At 40.5% G+C, this 20,695-nt stretch overlaps 1 protein-coding gene across 1 annotated transcript in view; it reads right to left on the bottom strand.

Moving 5' to 3' along the window:
• The window catches only part of DGKK (diacylglycerol kinase kappa), a 175,706-nt gene that overhangs the window by 105,164 nt on the left and 49,847 nt on the right, over nt 1-20,695 (bottom strand). Inside the window, exons 2-4 of the mRNA XM_081792440.1 lie at nt 5,344-5,454; nt 3,556-3,636; nt 1,502-1,606 (exon numbers count right to left, since the gene is read on the bottom strand). Coding sequence (XP_081648566.1) covers nt 1,502-1,606; nt 3,556-3,636; nt 5,344-5,454 — 297 coding nt within the window. The remainder of the gene's footprint in view (nt 1-1,501; nt 1,607-3,555; nt 3,637-5,343; nt 5,455-20,695) is intronic.

The following is a 20,695-nucleotide window of genomic DNA, read 5'->3' as shown; positions in this document are numbered from 1 at the left end:
CCCCAGTGTTGGGCTGGGGGCAGACATCAGGGCTGACTGTGGCTCCGCCCACCAACTCCAGTTATACACCACAGCACAGGGGAAGTGCCCTGCAGGTCCTTACCACTCCAGGGACTATCCCACAGGGATGATGATGGAAGAGGAGCATGCAAATCACAACTTTTTGTGGCTACCACTAATTCTATGCCATAGTGGGCTCAATTGGAGTGGAGGGGGAAGAATGGGATGAAATCCTCTATTAGGAAAGGAAGAAGAAAATAACAAAGAAGTAAAACAATGAGAGTATTTAATATAAAGACCATCATCAGATTCTAATCAAGAATCTCTCAATTATGCATAGACAATGTGAGCCTGGGAGAGGCCTTACAGATATGTGGGGAGATACCTAGGCCCCAGTTCAGTCAACTTATCATGTACTAATAGCCATGTGTAGCAATGAAAATAAGTGTTTAAGAGCCAGAGGAGTCATAGGGAAATGAGGACACATGGTTTTTTCCATGGCATTATTTTTACTTATAAAACCCATTATTACCATTGGTCCATCCCAAATGCCCATAACAATCCTCTATCTTTTGCTAGTTAATTAAAATATCAGCTTTTTTTGCTTTAGGATGAACTATGTATCGTTCTCTTTCTAAACCCTGGCTCTGAGATTACCCTCAGATTCATTTATTCATTTAAAAAATATTTATTGAGTCTCTACTATGTGCCACACACTGATACAAGGAAACAAATGACAAAAATCCCTCCCCTTTTGAAACTTCTAACTATTGTAGGTCTTCAGAGGAGTGGAACGAGGGCATAGCCCAGAGTTTGAATGGTATACCATTTGTTGCAGGGAGCAGTGGCCAGAGGTTTGGTATTAATAATAAGAATTCTGCTAATCTTTGGAGAGGACTGCTCCTTGCTCTTCCTCCTACATTAGCATAGGGTTTAAGGACATAGGTTTTAGAGTCACACAGCCTGGGTCCAAATCCTGCCTTTTCTACTGAATAGTTATTTCATCTTTGTCTATTTTTTTCTCTTCTGTGAGCCCGAGTTTCATTAGCTGTTATTGTAGCCACTCATCAGACCCAGGTCAAAACTGCTGATTACAGCTTTGCTAACATAAGAACATCGAGGTTAGCTGCTCACATACATCTTGAATGACTCATCCATCGGGCATATAGTGACATCTACATATCAAATGGATGTGTAAAGAGGAAGACACTTGTTGGGATGAGCATTGGGTGTTATATGTAAGCCAATTTGACAATAAATTATATTCTTTAAAAAAAGAGGTATCTAAACCACATACTTACCATGGTTTGAGTCTAAGTGAATTACTCCTATTTATAAATAGTTCTAAACAGGTTTCCTAATGATATCCATCTATAATTCCTGACCACATGGTCTCTCTACTTCCATTTTCTATTTCCCTTTTTGAAAGGTGGCTTAACTAATACAACCAATTAAACATTTACTTCTGAGAGTTGTGTGAGTTCTCTACTATTTTTCTTACCTTGCGAATTTCTCCCTGTTGGACGGTTTTTATGACATTGATCCATTCTTCCATGTCTTTTCGGTTGGGTGCAGCCAGGGTAACTTTTCGTTGTGGTGTGATCACCTAAACAAAAAGTCACATTATTAGCTGGTTCACATTCTACAAGTTTGCTCCCAAACAGAGCCTGTGAACTCTCTAAGGAACTAGACAGGACTATCAACCACAACCCAAGCCACTTCTTAAATGTAAGACAAATTCTCAGATACCTACCCCAAATAATAATAATGGTAATAGTAATAAATAACACTTTAATGACACTTACTATGTGCCAGTTACTGTTCTATTACACTTTATGTATACTATTTATTTCAATCTTCATTAAAACTCCATGAGATGGGCATTATTATTTTTCTCATTTCATAGTCAGGAAAGCTAAGGCAAAGAGAGTTTAATGACTTGCTTAAGGCCACCTAGTAGTTAGAAAGCTGACCTAGAATTAAAATCTAGATTCTTTGGCTCCAGAATATATACTCTTAAGTACTAAGCCATGGACCATCTATTACTCCAGAGAGGTTGCCTGAAAATCCTACTCACTGATGCTCTATCTACTTAAAAAATGGTAAAAATGGTATATGCTTCAGCAGGGTGTACCTCTTTCTGTTTGAGGAGAGAGTAAAAATAGTGAGGAATCTAAAAATCCAGTTTCTTTCTTGTTTATGGTCAAGCCAACCTGAAGAGAATTTTACCATTATGTCTCTTAATCCTGGTTGGTGTAAGAACCCCAGCAGGAATAATGAGAAAACTATGCTGAGGGTCTAACAGAGGTAGACCATAGTCAGGACTTAGTTTTTTGCCAGAAGGTAGGAGGGACACAGATGGCTATAGCATCAGCGATTGCTTCAGTAACCCTACTTGTCTTTAATACAAGCCTCCCAAATCTTGGAACTAGTGCTCACAATACCAACAAGCAATTGTTTTTCTCCTTTTGCATGTAGCACAGCATGATTCTGTGATAGATGGGAATAGAATCTAGTGGGAACTGTGATAATGCCACTCATTTTGTCCAAACCCACTCTTGTGTGGGGCTGATGAACAGTGCCTCTGTGTTTTAATTAGGCTAAGGGACATCTTAGTCCTTGGGATTTCTTTGTAGAATAAAGATGAAAAACAGCCTGTATGCTCATCACCTAAAGGTTGAGCTTTTTGGGACTGGGCCAACAGAACTCTTAACTTTACCCTAGGTCAGTGTGATGTAATAAGAGAGAAATGATAGTAGGGTCTCCCTCTTATAGCCTATTGCTTTCCTTTCAAAAGATTATGAAGTGTGGACCAGCGATAGAAGTAGGGGTATTGGGCCTGTAGCTCTTTAGTCTGCTAAGTACCGCTCTCCTGAAGGGGAACCCCAGTCTCCATAACCCATCACTGAGGCTGGAAGAAGACAGTTCTGGGAGGAGGTGGGTAGGAGAATTCCTGGGCCAATGGGATTGCTATTTTTCAGTGAGATTTCTGGTCTGGATTCACTTGAATAAGCAAAGACTTATGACATTTCAGCAGTTCCAAACCCTTGAATGCATCCATAGAAAATCCTCTGCTTTCTTTGAGGTAATCTCAGCACAAGGTAGTTTTCACTTTGGATTTAGGTTATTATCTATCATATCAAAGGAGAGAGTGTCATGTAGTTTGATTTTCCTGATATGTTATACAATATATTAGCGGTCTCTTGAAAGCCTCTCAATGATACTCTTCTAAATCACCTTCACCAGGAGAATTGATTTTTTTCATAATAGTCACTTCCCCACCACCCAGAAGTCAGTTCAGCTTTATACCAGGCTGGTGTTAGAGAATAGGGACATCACTTTTCCCCCCTATCAGTGGGCTGGTAGAAAATATTTACATGAATAATTTTTAGCACTCATTTGCAATGCTTACTTTAAGTGGATTCCCATATACACTTTAGGATCAAAGGAGACTTGGGAAACCTGAACTCCAAAGAGGCAACACATGGGTATGGCAACCCCTTTTCCCAGCTAGCTCACACCTCTACCCATTGAATCATTTCCAATGTTACTTACACAAAAGCTATGGAAAAGATTTCTACAGCTGCTTTCTGCCAAGGCGACCTGAGACAGATCAATTGTTTCAAAACGTGCAAACTGGGAAGATATAAGAGGGAGAAGGAAAAGAACCATCTGGTTAATAATGTCAACAGACACTAAAAGATAAACACACACACACACAAATAGGCATTTTTAACAGCCATGAACCAATCATATCTCTGGCTTCAGTGCTGGGATTTATTTAGCATCATGATTTTTTGTTGATATATCATGTGACAAACAAAAACCAAACCAAACTAAAGCAAAACACAACACTTCCTAAAACTCTTATGTGGATTTACAGGAAGGCTTAGGTGGTTCAGAATTATTCAAAACTAAGGGTTTATGCTGGAGAAGATAAAGGGATATGGTTTAACTAAGGGCCTAGTGGAGCAGATAGAAGTTATTAGTTCCTATTTTATCAGCTGGCAACCTCTGACTTTGTTGCTAGTCCTATCCAGTTTGAGGCCTGCATCTCCTTATAAACTGGTTCTAATAGGTAACATCCAGCCAGCAGCAAGGATAGCAGCACTAGGAATACAGATAGGCCTGGCTTCACTGGTATGCATCTTGTGCATTCATACAGGGCACCATATTCAGCAGTGCCCTGCACTTGGTTTAATGTTCTGCTATTGCAATCTTGACATTTTTAATAACTTTATCCTTGAGTGTGTATTTTGTAAATGAAGTCCAGTGGGACAATGGCTCATGGACATGAGCAGGGGAGATATGCACAATCTGCATGTCCACCCCATGCCTTGTCACTCCATTTGCATTCATGATGCCCATGAGCATACAATTCCAGTGGACTCATGATGTGTAAGAGTTCAGTAAGACTCAAAGCAAGTATAAGGTAAGCATGCTGTACCTATGATTGAGTACGTAAGGGAACTGTTAGCCCTGAGAGTCCACAATTTCTGTGGAGACCAGGACTTGCTTCCAATACAGAAAAAGGCAATGATGTTCTAAGAAACATGAACAACCAAGGAACTCTATTGTGTTCTTTCTTGCTTATGTCACTTCCCTGTATTAGCCAATAATTTATGTTGAAAATGATAACATTGAAGGAAAGAAAGATAGGGTAGCCCATAGTTCCTTTTCCTTTTAGTCAGGGTATTGGTAGAATGTGTAAATATCAAGATGTGAAATAAAAACAGTTGAGCTGGTTTTGTATACTGTTAAGAACAAAATATATGTGTGTGTGTATATGAGCTACTAAATGCAACTTATATAATTTTTGTGGTTTTTCATATGAGTTAAATGCTTTTATATTTGTTTTTATAACTGACATTGTACAATGTGCAGATGAATGGCAAAAATACTCATAATTTAACATTTTATTTTTTCTTTACTTAGAATGACATTGAACAACAAATAAAAGATGCCATGACAAATCATTGCATTACATTTTTGTATCTTTAATGACATTTTTTCCTTGATTTTTAAATAAGGGGCCCTGCATTTTCATTTTGTACGAAGACCACAAATTATGTAGTTGGTTCTGAGTGTAGAAGCTAACTGAGGAATCTGTAAAAGGGAAGGGAAAGAGGAAGGGGAAAGGAGAGAACAGTATCCCCCCATTTGGCCCAAAAGAACAAGTTAAAAGAAAAATAGATTTCAACTTCTACCTTGATATTTGCCAACATGTCTTTACCTATTAGCCTATTTCTCCATACAAACATTTCCTGAAATCCCCACCCATTAACCCAAATGACAAAATTCTATAGATATTCTATAGAATAAATATTCTATATATTCTCTTACGGCGGGATGGTGTGCAAAACAGAGTCTTTGTCCTCGAACCAGAAAATATCTAAGCTTCCATCTCTTGAAGGAATTACAGTTCTTCAACAGAGGTCCTTCCTTCAGTATTTTCTGAAAAATAGAAGCATAAGGTTGAATAGTTAGATGAATTTGCAAGACCATATAATTTGTTCTCTCAGTTAAGAATATCAGACATCTGGAAGGCTCTATCTCTGTCACATATCTGAGGAATGGCCTGAGGGACAGACAAAAATACAAGGAAATTAGTTCAGTCTGAAAAGGAATTGGTTACCTTTGGATATCACATTAAGATTACATAGGCTCTAAGTTCCTTGAGATATATGGCCCAAGAACCATGGAGAACATCTCCACTGGCGGTCAGGGATAAGGATGAGTGACATGAACACAAAAATAAGAACAACATTCCTGGGCACCTGGGTGGCTCAGTCGGTTGAGTACCTGACTCTTGGTTTTGGCTCAGGTCATGATCTCAGAATTCATAGGTTCGAGTCCTGTGTCAGGCTCTGCACTGACAGCATGGAGCCTGCTTGGGATTCTCTGTCTCCCTCCCTCTCTCTGTCCCTCCCTCCACTTACTCTCTATCTTTCTCTCACACACACACACAAAATAAATAATTCGGGGCACCTGGGTGGCTCAGTTGGTTGAGTGTCCAACTTCGGCTCAGATCATGATCTCACAGCTCAGGTCATGATCTCACAGTTCGTGAGTTTCAGCCCCCCATCGAGCTCTGTACTGACCACTCAGAGCCTGGAGCTTGCTTTGGATTCTGTGTCTCCCTCTCTCTCTGCTCCTCCCCCACTTGAGCCCTGTCTCTACCTCTCAAAAATAAATAAACATTAAAAATTATAAAAATAAGTAAGTAAACTTAAAAAAAATTAAAAAAGGAACATTCCTAGAACAGAACAATTAATAGGCAAAAAGGCAGATTTTCTGGAAGTCTCCACATTGTAACTCTATACTGTTCTATCAGTTTTAGAACGTTTCTTTTAGAATATTAAGCTGGATCATATCCCTTCCCTGCTCACAAAACTCCAATAGTTTCCTAAAATTTTAAGAACTAAATCCAAAGTATTTATCATGAATTCAAAGGATTCATGATCTGGTAAGAGAGGAAAAAAAGGCACCAAAAAGGAAATACCTTCTGATTATTTTCTTTATGTACTTCAAGTCTGGTCACTGCTTTTTCACTTCCTTATTTAACAGACGGACTCTAACCAAGCATTGAGTCTATTTACCATTTTTACCTCAAGAAAGTTTAGAGTTACATTTATGGGATACAAACCAACATACAAGTTTGCCATTTGGGAGAAGTATTCACACCCACCAAGCTGGAACCAAACCCATACTGAATGGACAAAGAGCCAGACTTAGTTTAAGTCACCAAATCAAGGCTCTACCATGAACTCCATCCATAATCTAAATTATAATTCACCACTGAGTGGTTGTGTGTTTTTTTGGCCCACCTAGTGTTTTTTTTTTGTTTGTTTTTTAATTACTTTATTTATGTATTTATTTATGTATTTATTTATTTATTTATTATTTGAGAGAGAGAGCATGGGGGAGAAGGGCAGAGGGGGAGAGAGAAAATCTTAAGCAGGCTCCATGTTCAGTGTAGAGTCTAACACTCTACAAGGTTGTGGGGCTCAATCCCACAACCTTGGGATCATGACCTGAGCTGAAATCAAGAGTCGGATGGTCAGCCAACTGAGCCACCCAGGTGCCCCAGTTGATAATATTTAAAACGCAGAATATTTCATATAAAAATTAAGGTTTCCTATTTTTTAAAAAACCCCAGAACATCTGGTAACCGTGGACCTATATTCTTACATAGCAACAATCTGGTGGAACAGAGTAGCAGCTGCTCCCTTCAGATTGGGGTGTCTGACTCCAGCAGGCATTTGAGTTTGGGACCCTGATCTAAGCAATACTTGGCTACTCCTATTATCCCAAATATACACACATCTATTACACTCTCTGTCCAATTCTTTAAGCTACAAGATAGTACAAGTAGAGAGAACCTCTGTCAATTATAAAATAAGTTCATGAGCAAAGTTTACCTGAATCTTCTTGATAACTTATGAGAGTTTCAAGATTATTGTAACACTTTCGAGATGCTTACAAAAGAATGGTGCCAAGGAGGCAAGACAAAGAGAACAACAAGATGTTGTGGGAAGGGGAAATGTGGCAGGGAGAGGGAGAAATTATATTTAAATTGTTGACACTGAATCATCAATTGAGAAAACAACTCTTCTCTTTTTTTAATGTTCATTTATCTTCCAGAAAAAAGACAGAGCACAACTCTTCTAAGCATTGAAATTACATCATTCTTTCCTTTCTCTGGTCTGGTGGCCTATGGTATATACACTCTCAAAGATGGTATTTAATTTTTTCTATCCTAACTTTCTCACCTCCATGCCATATATTCTTCCACACTAAGTCTTCATGATACCTAAGCAGTCATATTTGTCTCCTTCTATTAAAGACTTAAGCTCAGGGGAGAGAGGGAAGATGGCGGTGTAGGAGGACGCTGGGCTCACCGCGCGTCCTGCTGATCACTTACATTCAACCTACACCTGCCTAAATAACCCAGAAAACTGCCAGAGGATTAGCAGAACGGAGTCTCCGGAGCCAAGCGCAGATGAGAGGCCCACAGAAGAGGGTAGGAAGGGCGGCGAGGCAGTGCGTGCTCCACGGACTGGCGGGAGGGAGCCGGGGCGGAGGGGCAGCCTGTGGGCCAAGCAAGCCCCTGAGTCTGGCTTGCAAAAGCAGAGGGGCCGGACAGAGTGTGTTCCGACAGCAAGCGCGACTTAGCGTCTGGGAGGTCATAAGTTAACAGCTCTGCTCAGAAAGCGGGAAGGCTGGAGGACAAAGGGAGGGAGAGCTGCTGAGCCCCCGGACGGCAGAGCTCAGTTTGGTGGGGGACAAAGGCGCTCGCCAGCGCCATCTCCCCCGCCCATCCCCCAGCCAAAATCCCAAAGGGAACCAGTTCCTGCCAGGGAACTTGCTTGCTCCGCACAAACACCCAACTCTGTGCTTCTGCAAAGCCAAACCTCTGGCAGCCGGCAGCGGATTTGACTCCTTCCCGCTGACACAGGGCCCCTCCTGAACTGAATCACCTAAGGAGAAGCGAGCTAAGCCTGCCCCTCCTGCCCCCGTGCACCTTGCCTACCCACCCCAGCTAATACGCCAGATCCCCAGCACCACAAGCCTAGCAGTGTGCAAGTAGCCCAGACGGGCCATGCCACCCCACAGTGAATCCCACCCCTAGGAGAGGGGAAGAGAAGGCACACACCAGTCTGACTGTGGCCCCAGCGGTGGGCTGGGGGCAGACATCAGGTCGGACTGTGGCCCCGTCCACCAACTCCAGTTATACACCACAGCACAGGGGAAGTGCCCTGCAGGTCCTTACCACTCCAGGGATTATCCAAAATGACCAAACGGAAGAATTCCCCTCAGAAGAATCTCCAGGAAATAACAACAGCTAATGAACTGATCAAAAAGGATTTAAATAATATAACAGAAAGTGAATTTAGAATAATAGTCATAAAATTAATCACTGGGCTTGAAAACAATATAGAGGACAGCAGAGAATCTCTTGCTACAGAGATCAAGGGACTAAGGAACAGTCACGAGGAGCTGAAAAGCGCTTTAAACGAAATGCAAAACAAAATGGAAACGACGACAGCTTGGATTGAAGAGGCAGAGGAGAGAATAGGTGAACTAGAAGATAAAGATATGGAAAAAGAGGAAGCTGAGAGAAAGAGAGATAAAAAAATCCAGGAGTATGAGGGGAAAATTAGAGAACTAAGTGATACACTAAAAGAAATAATATACGCATAATTGGTATCCCAGAGGAGGAAGAGAGAGGGAAAGGTGCTGAAGGGGTACTTGAAGAAATTATAGCTGAGAACTTCCCTGAACTGGGGAAGGAAAAAGGCATCGAAACCCAAGAGGCACAGAGAACTCCCTTCAGATGTAACTTGAATCGATCTTCTGCACGACATATCATAGTCAAACTGGCAAAATACAAGGATAAAGAGAAAATTCTGAAAGCAGCAAGGGATAAACGTGCCCTCACATATAAAGGGAGACCTATAAGACTCGTGACTGATCTCTCCTTTGAAACTTGGCAGGCCAGAAAGGATTGGCACGAGATCTTCAGTGTGCTAAACAGAAAAAGTATGCAGCCGAGAATCCTTTATCCAGCAAGTCTGTCATTTAGAATAGAAGGGAGATAAAGGTCTTCCCAAACAAACAAAAACTGAAGGAATTTGTCACCACGAAACCAGCCCTACAAGAGATCCTAAGGGGGATCCTGTGAGACAAAGTACCAGAGACATCACTACAAGCATAAAACATACAGACATCACAATGACTCTAAACCCGTATCTTTCTATAATAACACTGAATGTAAATGGATTAAATGCGCCAACCAAAAGATATAGGGTATCCGAATGGATAAAAAAACAAGACCCATCTATTTGCTGTCTACAAGAGACTCATTTTAGATCTGAGGACACCTTTAGATTGAGAGTGAGGGGATGGAGAACTATTTATCATGCTACTGGAAGCCAAAAGAAAGCTGGAGTAGCCATACTTATATCAGACAAACTAGACTTTAAATTAAAGGCTGTAACAAGAGATGAAGAAGGGCATTATATAATAATTACAGGGTCTCTCCATCAGGAAGAGCTAACAATTATAAATGTCTATGCACCAAATACCGGAGCCCCCAAATATATAAAACAATTACTCATAAACATAAGCAACATTACTGATAAGAATGTGGTCATTGCAGGGGACTTTAACACTCCACTTACAGAAATGGATAGATCATCTAGACACACGGTCAATAAAGAAACAAGGGCCCTGAATGATACATTGGATCAGATGGACTTGACAGATATATTTAGAACTCTGCATCCTAAAGCAACAGAATATACTTTCTTCTCGAGTGCACATGGAACATTCTCCAAGATAGATCATATACTGGGTGACAAAACAGCCCTTCATAAGTTTACAAGAATTGAAATTATACCATGCATACTTTCAGACCACAATGCTATGAAGCTTGAAATCAACCACAGGAAAAAGTCTGGAAAACCTCCAAAAGCATGGAGGTTAAAGAACACCTTACTAACGAATGAGTGGGTCAACCAGGCAATTAGAGAAGAAATTAAAAAATATATGGAAACAAACGAAAATGAAAATACAACAATCCAGACGCTTTGGGATGCAGCGAAGGCAGTCTCGAGAGGAAAATACATTGCAATCAGGCCTATCTCAAGAAACAAGAAAAATCCCATATACAAAATCTAACAGCACACCTAAAGGAAATAGAAGCAGAACAGCAAAGGCAGCCTAAACCCAGCAGAAGAGGAGAAATAATAAAGATCAGAGCAGAAATAAACAATTTAGAATCTAAAAAAAACTGTAGAGCAGATCAACGAAACCAAGAGTTGGTTTTTTTGAAAAAATAAACAAAATTGACAAACCCCTAGCCAGGCTTCTCAGAAAGAAAAGGGAGATGACCCAAATCGATAAAATCATGAATGAAAATGGAATTATTACAACCAAGCCCTCAGAGATAAAAACAATTATCAGGGAATACTATGAAAAATTATATGCCAGCAAATTGGACAACCTGGAAGAAATGGACAAATTCCTAAACACCCACACTCTTCCAAAACTCAATCAGGAGGAAATAGAAAGCTTGAACAGACCCATAACCAGCGAAGAAATTGAACCGGTTATCAAAAATCTCCCAGCAAATAAGAGTCCAGGACCAGATGGCTTCCCAGGGGAGTTCTACCAGACGTTTAAAGCAGAGATAATACCTATCCTTCTCAAGCTATTCCAAGAAATAGAAAGGGAAGGAAAACTTCCAGACTCATTCTATGAAGCCAGTATTACTTTGATTCCTAAACCAGACAGAGACCCAGTAAAAAAAGAGAACTACAGGCCAATATCCCTGATGAATATGGATGCAAAAATCTCAATAAGATACTAGCAAATTGAATTCAATGGCATATAAAAAGAATTATTCACCATGATCAAGTGGGATTCATTCCTGGGATGCAGGGCTGGTTCAACATTTGCAAATCAATCAACGTGATACATCACATTAACAACAAAAAAGAGAAGAACCATATGATCCTGTCAATCGATGCAGAAAAGGCCTTTGACAAAATCCAGCACCCTTTCTTAATAAAAACCCTCGAGAAAGTCGGGATAGAAGGAACATACTGAAAGATCATAAAAGCCATTTATGGAAAGCCCACAGCTAACATCATCCTCAATGGGGAAAAACTGAGAGCTTTTTCCCTGAGATCAGGAACACGACAGGGATGCCCACTCTCACCGCTGTTGTTTAACATAGTGTTGGAAGTTCTAGCATCAGCAATCAGACAACAAAAGGAAACCAAAGGCATCAAAATTGGCAAAGATGAAGTCAAGCTTTAGCTTTTTGCAGATGACATGATATTATACATGGAAAATCCGATAGACTCCACCAAAAGTCTGCTAGAACTGATACATGAATTCAGCAAAGTTGCAGGATACAAAATCAATGTACAGAAATCAGTTGCATTCTTATACACTAACAATGAAGCAACAGAAAGACAAATAAAGAAACTGATCCCATTCACAATTGCACCAAGAAGCATAAAATACCTAGGAATAAATCTAACCAAAGATGTACAAGATCTGTATGCTGAAAACTATAGAAAGCTTATGAAGGTAATTGAAGAAGATATAAAGAAATGGAAGGACATTCCTTGCACATGGATTGGAAGAATAAATATTGTCAAAATGTCAATACTACCCAAAGCTATCTACACATTCAATGCAATCCCAATCAAAATTGCACCAGCATTCTTCTCGAAACTAGAACAAGCAATCCTAAAATTCATATGGAACCACAAAAGGCCCCGAATAGCCAAAGTAATTTTGAAGAAGAAGACCAAAGCGGGAGGCATCACAATCCCAGACTTTAGCCTCTACTACAAAGCTGTCATCATCAAGACAGCATGGCATTGGCACAAAACCAGACACATAGACCAATGGAATAGAATAGAAACCCCAGAACTAGACCCACAAACGTATGGCCAACTCATCTTTGACAAAGCAGGAAAGAACATCCAATGGAAAAAAGACACTCTTTAACAAATGGTGCTGGGAGAACTGGACAGCAACATGCAGAAGGTTGAAACTAGACCACTTTCTCACACCATTCACAAAAATAAACTCAAAATGGATAAAGGACCTGAATGTGAGACAGGAAACCATCAAAACCTTAGAGGAGAAAGCAGGAAAAGACCTCTCTGACCTCAGCCGTAGCAATCTCTTACTCGGCACATCCCCAAAGGCAAGGGAATTAAAAGCAAAAGTGAATTACTGGGACCTTATGAAGATAAAAAGCTTCTGCACACCAAAGGAAACAACCAACAAAACTAAAAGGCAACCAACGGAATGGGAAAAGATATTTGCAAATGACACATCGGACAAAGGGCTAGTATCCAAAATCTATAAAGAGCTCACCAAACTCCACACCCGAAAAACAAATAACCCAGTGAAGAAATGGGCAGAAAACATGAATAGACACTTCTCTAAAGAAGACATCCGGATGGCCAATAGGCACATGAAAAGATGTTCAACGTCGCTCCTTATCAGGGAAATACAAATCAAAACCACACTCAGATATCACCTCACGCCAGTCAGAGTGGCCAAAATGAATAAATCAGGAGAGTATAGATGCTGGAGAGGATGTGGAGAAACGGGAACCCTCTTGCCCTGTTGGTAGGAATGCAAATTGGTGCAGCCGCTGTGGGAAGCAGTGTGGAGTTTCCTCAGAAAATTAAAAATAGACCTACCCTATGACCCAGCAATAGCACTGCTAGGAATTTATCCAAGGGATACAGGAGTATTGATGCATAGGGGCACTTGTACCCCAATGTTTATAGCAGCACTGTCAACAATAGCCAAATTATGGAAAGAGCCTAAATGTCCATCAACTGATGAATGGATAAAGAAATTGTGGTTTATATACACAATGGAATACTACGTGGTAATGAAAAAGAATGAAATATGGCCTTTTGTAGCAACGTGGATGGAACTGGAGAGTGTGATGATAAGTGAAATAAGCCCTACAGAGAAAGACAGATACCATATGGTTTCACTCTTATGTGGATCCTGAGAAACTTAACAGAAACCCATGGGGGAGGGGAAGGTAAAAAAAAAGAGGTTAGAGTGGGAGAGAGCCAAAGCATTAGAGACTGTTAAAAACTGAGAACAAACTGAGGGTTGATGGGGGGTGGGAGGGAGGGGAGGGTGGGTGATGGGTATTGAGGAGGGCACCTTTTGGGATGAGCACTGGGTGTTGTATGGAAACCAATTTGACAATAAATTTCATATATTAAAAAAAATAAAGACTTAAGCTCAAAATTTTAACTGCTTCAACCACTGAATCCATGCCCATTATTTCTGCCCATTTCCCAAGTTATTCTACTCTGTTGAATACTAAATGCTCCTTGTACTGTTCTTATTTTGTCATATACAGTGTCCTTTGTAATGGCTCATTTTATAGTTTTTGGATGGATATTTTTCCCTTCCCTCCATTTTCAGTTTAAAGCTTTCCTTAACTTCTTTAAAGCCACCCTTAACATCAACATTCCTCTTACTGCTGCTGCCATGCCTAATTCTCTTTTCTTCCTGTTCCTTTAAAGAGGGGGGGGGCGCATGATGGGATGAGGTAGTAATGAGAAATGAGAATCTTCCAGAAGATTCCCAGAACTCTGGCCTTTTTGGCCTTCAGAAAATTCTCTGACCCTGGTGATTTGAAACACTGAAATAAGTAGAATTCATCCTCTTCTCCCCAGCTGCTTCCTTCCATCAACCCTTAGTAATGATCACTCTTTAATTTCACTTCCTGGTACTTAAGAAATGTTCTCTTTTCTTCTCTTACCTGTGCCTTCCTAATTAATGACATCCTGTTATCCATCCAAGGACACAGTGAACCAATTAATTAATTAATCTATTAATATGAGGACACAGCAAGTCATCAAAACCTTCAATTCTCATTCCATGAACCTAGCATTTGTCATAGTCAAGAAAAAGGAAAAAAAAGACTTTGTGGTGCATATATCATTGGATAGAATGCTTCATTCATACTTTATGAGCTCCTTCTATGGACTCCACCTTTGGGTAGGCTCTTTGCAGTAGCTGAAGGCACATTCCCCATCTCAAAGATGGGGATAGTGGGAGTGGAGGAGGAGGGACTGATATTTCATGTAGAGAAACTCAAAGGTATGTGAGATCAGAGAATTATTTAAAAGAGTCTTGGAGGCTTCATGCTTATTGCTCTAAATTTTTACCTTCTTGTTCAAATGAGGTGTTCCACCAAGACAGTGGCTGTCTACTCATATATCCTGTCTTTGGGCACACCAGCCAAATCACAATGATCTCCTCTTTTTCCCATAATATTAAACAGGTCACTTTGAATGCACTAGCTTTAAGTATACGGCTATCTACTCAATGCCCATAGGAGGTTGGTTGGTAACAAAAGGCTCATAAAGACCTAGCAGGGGAATTGGAGAGACCAAGATAAGTTGCTACTAAGTTCTAAGTGATCGTTAATGATTGAATGCTGACCAGTGTTACAAGCTTATTACATTTTTCAAGACAAGCTGGCCATCCAGGCTATAATTTGTGTGAATTTTTATAATATTGAAATGCTAGCAACTAAATTTTTAAAAAAAAATTGTGAGTGCCGAACAAAACATGTATGCAGGCCAAAGTCTACTCATAGGAACCAGTTTGTAATTTCTGAACTATAACTATTGTCACTTTCTCTAGAGGACAAAGTGAATGAATTGGTGGGTATTTCTTTTTTTTTTTTTTATTTTTTAAAATGTTTATTTATTTTTGAGAAAGAGAGAGACAGGGCATGAGTCGGGGAGGGTCAAAGAGAGAGGGAGACACAGGATCTGAAGCAGTCTCCAGGCTCTTAGCTGTCAGCCCAGAGCCCAATACAGGGTTCGAACTCATGAACCATGAGATCATGACCTGAGCTGAAATTGGACATTCAACTGACAGAGCCACCCAGGTGCCCCAAGTGGCGGGTATTTCTAGTGTCAGAGGAGATTGCAACGTATGGGTTCTGAGTTTGTGTATGAGGATTCTCTCCATATGAGATATATATTACCATGTTGGGAGCAGATAAATGTTGATGTGATTTATGTATAATAGGGAGGAAGGTTAGAAGGTCATAAAAGAGTTTAAGTTCTAAACACAGACTCTATATCATCAACTCTGAACTTCTACAAATATCCAAATCTGGGTAGAAGAAGGTAATGTTCCTATAGTTCCTTTCCTTTTCAACTCTGTTCCTTTTTGGGAGAAACTTACCTACTAACCCAATCCTTATTTTTAAATAAACCTCTCTTTATTTAAAAACTCAATAAGTGGCTCCTGGAAGCCAGTTTGAACAAGTAGAAGCTAACAGTCGCTCAATGGGTAGTCTCAAGTCAATAAAATATGTGCATGCAAACAAACCTTTACCTGCTCAAGTCCACCAAACCTAACAAGGATGTGACACAAAAATTAGAAGACACACACACACACACACACACCCTGCAAAGGGAAGCTTTGGAAGAAGAGCCCTTGTCTACCCCATGAGAGGATTTGCACAGTGTTTCCAAGTTGCTGGCTGCCTACAGATAATATCATCTCATTGCCCTTCACCACAACCATGCAGTGTTATCTCTAATTTCCAGAAAGTAAATCCGGGGCTTGGACATTTTCTGTTGCTTTGCTTGAGGATCCACAATTACAAAATGCTGGAGGGCTCTATGCTCTTTCCACTACTCTGTCCATGACAAGAAAACTGGGAGAGACTGATTAATTCGTACGTGCATCACAGAGTGAACATACTACCCTCCAAACTTCATCCTGAAAGACAAGACCATAGATATTTAAGAATTAAAACTTGTTCTGAGAATAGCTCTGAATACTCAGTACTAAAACTGTTAATGAGCTTCCCTTCAAGAGGCAAATGGTAATCCATGGGGGGCAAGAGGTAGTTCTCCTGTTTTTTTAAAGTAAACGTAGGATTGACTAGAAGAGTAATGAGAATTCATATATATGCAGCATTTTCAGTTGATAAAGTCCTTCTACTTTTGTTATTGAATCCTTTCAGAAGTCCTCTGAAGTAGGTAGTGAAAGCATCTAACTCAGTTCTGCCCTTTTAAAGATCACCTGAACTTCAGTTTAAGTGGCTTGTCCATATATTTTTGTTTCTAAGACATTATCAAGATATTTGAACATTTTCCTCTCAAATAAGATTGCCAATGTTTATTTTGCATTTCTGAGATTTTGCAGTGTCTTGAGGCTAAAATATTTGTCAGAAGAATGCATCTCTAATGTTATTATGAAAGGCAATGAAGAACAGGATTCTAAGTGGGAAATTGTTCTTGGTGGCCACGTTTACAGGCACACAGTTGTTTCATAAAATGGAGCACACCTGTAATCCTTTTGGTCCAAGCTGCCACACTTTTGTGGCAATTTTTTTTATGCTGCAGTTAGAAAGAAGTTAGGAAGAGTCATAGGATCCTTGCGCATACTGAAATGTCATGTGATCCACCTAATGCTTCTCAAACCAGGACATACTACAGGCGAGCCTCCTAGTCCTTCCTGCCAGTTCTGACACTAAAACCCAAATGACACTGCAGTGTCTACTCTTAAACTCTCAAGGTTGGCTCTTTTGTGGTGGGAGTGACTGTGTGTTGAATTCAATTACCAAAGAGATTGATCAGCTTCACTCAAATCCAAGAATGCAGGACTTATCAAGGCATAGGTAGTTCAGGTTCACACAAAATGTCTTTCCCTAAACTATGGCAGCATTTTCAGAGAAAGTCAGAGCTTTGGAAAGCTCTGTTTCAGTTTCCTTTTGGGTCCTCTTTGATAAGCCAATCTCTGTTATTCCCAGAAACTCTTGCATCCTGGCACAGATGATCTCTCTCCCTGATGCTCTACAACTCAGCATGTACAAATTAATTGCCAGCAGTGAGGGTAAGCATTTCCCTTGCCCCATATTTATTAAATATCTTCTATAAAATATCTCAACAGGGTCTGAAAAGTAGCCCAATTTCCTATATATAATTAACACCTGCCTGCTGCTTAACTGGGAAAGGGCAAGTACAGCTGCTGCTGTGACCTTTTCCTATGCTCCTCCCAAATCCCCCAAACTATCTGCTATGTATGTTTTCTGTGGTTTAGTGGTTTTTTTGATGGATGAGGCTTTGTTTTTTTTTTTTTACTCTTTCCTAGCAAAAGGAGCCTGTATTACATAGCCAAATTGAATTCCACCCCCAGCCAATCAAAGAGTAGGCAAGCATCATGACAGGCACCAATATCTGTTATTAGCTGGCTGCTCTTCTGTTTTACTTTCTCATGCTGCTTTTCAGAGTGAGGTGGATCAAGCTGGGGGATGAATAGCTTATCACTCTTCAAGTGAGAACTGGACTTCCACTATGAGCACAGCTGGGGAAGCCAGCTTTATGCCTATGGCTCCTTCAGTCTAAAAACCTGGAACATCTCTTCTCTTTGCTTTGGGAGTGGAGGTGATGGGAAGAAAGCCATTTCCCAAAATGGCCTGCCAAAGTTGATTCAGAGCAACAGTGTTTGATTTGGTTAAAATGCAACTCCGGGTGCTTCAAGCTTTAAAAAAGGCCAGACCTGCTGTTTCGCTGAAAGCTTTACATTCCCCAGGGTCCTGTTGACATGGCAGGAGTCAGACAGACTGGCTCCAGCACTGACTAGCTGTGTGACCTTGGGAAAATCACTTAACCTCTCTGAGACTCAATTTCCTTGTCTTGTTAGATGAGGATATCTCACAAAGCATGTGCCTGTGACTCTGTAAGTGTGAGTCCCTTATGGATTGTGGAAGCAGGGGCTTGTGCTACAGTTCCACTCATCCCACTATTAGGAGCTTCTCCTTTGGCACTAGCAAGCCTGGCTGACCAAGGGCTACAGTAGAAGAATGAGAAGGTGACCAATTGTCCCAGTTTTCCTAGGACTTTCAGTGCTAAAACCATGAGAGTCATGGGAAAACTGAGATCTGTTGGTCACCCTAACACTGAGGAGCTAGAGTTTTCTACTGCTCAGGTCTACAAGGACTATAGCTGCAAATCCCTCCCACTACTTCCTGTGCTAAGGAAGAATTATAGACAATCATCCATGTCCCTGTTCTCTATTAGTGAAATAAAATAAATTTGAGAACAATTCTCCTTTTTTTCTGAATAGGCAAAAAACTTTAAGCAGTTTCTCACATATAATTCAAAATATATTTTATACACATGCACAAACATATACACATATTATGTTGCCTTCACATAAATCATAGCATTCTATGCACAGTTTTGTTTCTTACTTTTGATGCTTAATTTATCATGGAGTCCTTTCAGTATTGGTACATACTGAGCTGCCTCATTTCTTTTTACCACTGCATAGCATTCCACTGTATGGATGTAATGTGATTTATTTAAACAGTCCCCTATTGATGGACAGTGATTTAAAATCTTATTCTCTTACAAACAATGCTGCTGTGACTTTCTGCATATATATATGTCATTTTGCACTGGTATGATATATTGATAAGATAAATATCAAGGGTTGGTAACTTTAAAACTAGTCTACTGGGACCATAAAGCCTAAACACATATATCTTCTCAGATCTCTCTGCTCTCCCTTTCCTTTTTCTCTTATTGGAGTTTCCTAGGAAGGGTAAGGACCACTAATTGCCTGGGGGTTGGATAGGAGGTGAGAAATTTGGATGTAGGCTGACAAAGTGCAAAAAACTGTAACCTGGCTCTCAATAATTGCCCTGGGACCGGCAGCAGCCAGGAAGGGGGAAGAGCTCAGCTGAGTCTTCCCAGACCTACACACAGATTTGAATACTGGTTTTGCTGTGTTGAACTGAGCGGATTTGAACACGCTATTTCACTGCTATAAGTTACCACTAATAACTTGGCTCAAGGTGGGGATATGAAGGTGGGGTCTTTGTAGTTCAAAGTTTGTGCTCGTGCAACAAAACTGCTTTTTAATTGTCAGAGCTAACCTTGACCTTACCAATGACTAATTTTCTCCCTCCTCACACTGTTAGAGATCATGAAAATAAGGCCCTAAGAGGGACTATATTTACCTAAGTCAAACAGCAAATTAGTGGTAAGACTAGCCAGGACTGGGCTTCAGGCCATTCTGTTTTAGTGGTGTGGGGAATCCTCTCTGACTCTTTAGTGGGAGTGAAGGTTCCCTATAAGCACAGCCATTGAGTTTGTTCTGTATTGGCAGTGCTTCTTGGAACATGTGTATAATTTTGGGGGCTCTAGGATAGCATGTAAAGGGATTTGAGGAGACCAGCAGGAATATAGTTTGACTCCATGGATTGAATCAAGAGGAAGGGCTGGGTCAGAGCTTTGGAAGTTTGAGAGAAAAGTGGCTTATGGTAAGGCTTCCCACAGAAGGTCGGCCTTCCTCTGCAAATGTAGGGAAGGCTAAAGGTGTCAAATAGAGGAAAGAGAATTGTTTTTGAGACTTGGGAGAACCAAAAGTTTAGAAGCAGAAAATTCAGTGAAAGGAATGGTGTAAGTGGGAGCTTAGTGGAAGGTTCCTGTTGCTAAAGCACAGTTGCTAACAGAAAAGGAAGTTCTGTGGTCATACAAGGTCCCTAAAGGAAAGATATCACAGAATTTTGGACACTGTTCTTCAAGTTAACCAAGATCACAGAGACTGGGGCACCAATTATCTAGTGCCACCAACTTACAAAGAATGACAAAGGATGCCTGCTTCCAACTGCCTCCTTCCCCACTCTTCTGCCTGACCATAAGCTACCAAGGATGGATAGGTTCTTCTGTGGGTATTTCTTCTTGGGGACACTCCCCCTACTGCTTCCAGCTCTGAGATCCCACCACCAAGCCACATGCTATCCTCACCACCTCTTATGAGACCACTGGCTCCTGTTCTGACTCTAGTGATGTCCTCATTGAAGCAGCCAGGGAAGCAAATTCTTCTCTAAGTTTCTCTTCAAACATCCCACTCCAAAAGAAGAGAGTTGTTTTTGGCTGACAAATGCCACTATTAGCCCTTGATTTACATGCATTATCTCATTTAATGCCCACAGTAACAATCCTGTAAGGGAGATGGAGAAGTTGAGGCTTAAAGAGTTTAAGTGACTATTTCCAAGTCATAGAGAGTAGCAGAGCTGGGGTTGAAACCCAGGTTTGTTTGACTCTACTGCCTGTCCCCTCTGAATACCAAGCATCTACAAGATGGTCAC

This window comes from Panthera onca, chromosome X (assembly GCF_046562875.1).
Source record: "Panthera onca isolate mPanOnc1 chromosome X, mPanOnc1 haplotype 2, whole genome shotgun sequence".
In the NCBI taxonomy this organism is placed as follows: Eukaryota; Metazoa; Chordata; class Mammalia; order Carnivora; family Felidae; genus Panthera; species Panthera onca.
The sequence above is the reverse complement of the archived record's forward strand: the minus strand, read 5'-3'. Positions and strand labels throughout refer to the sequence as shown.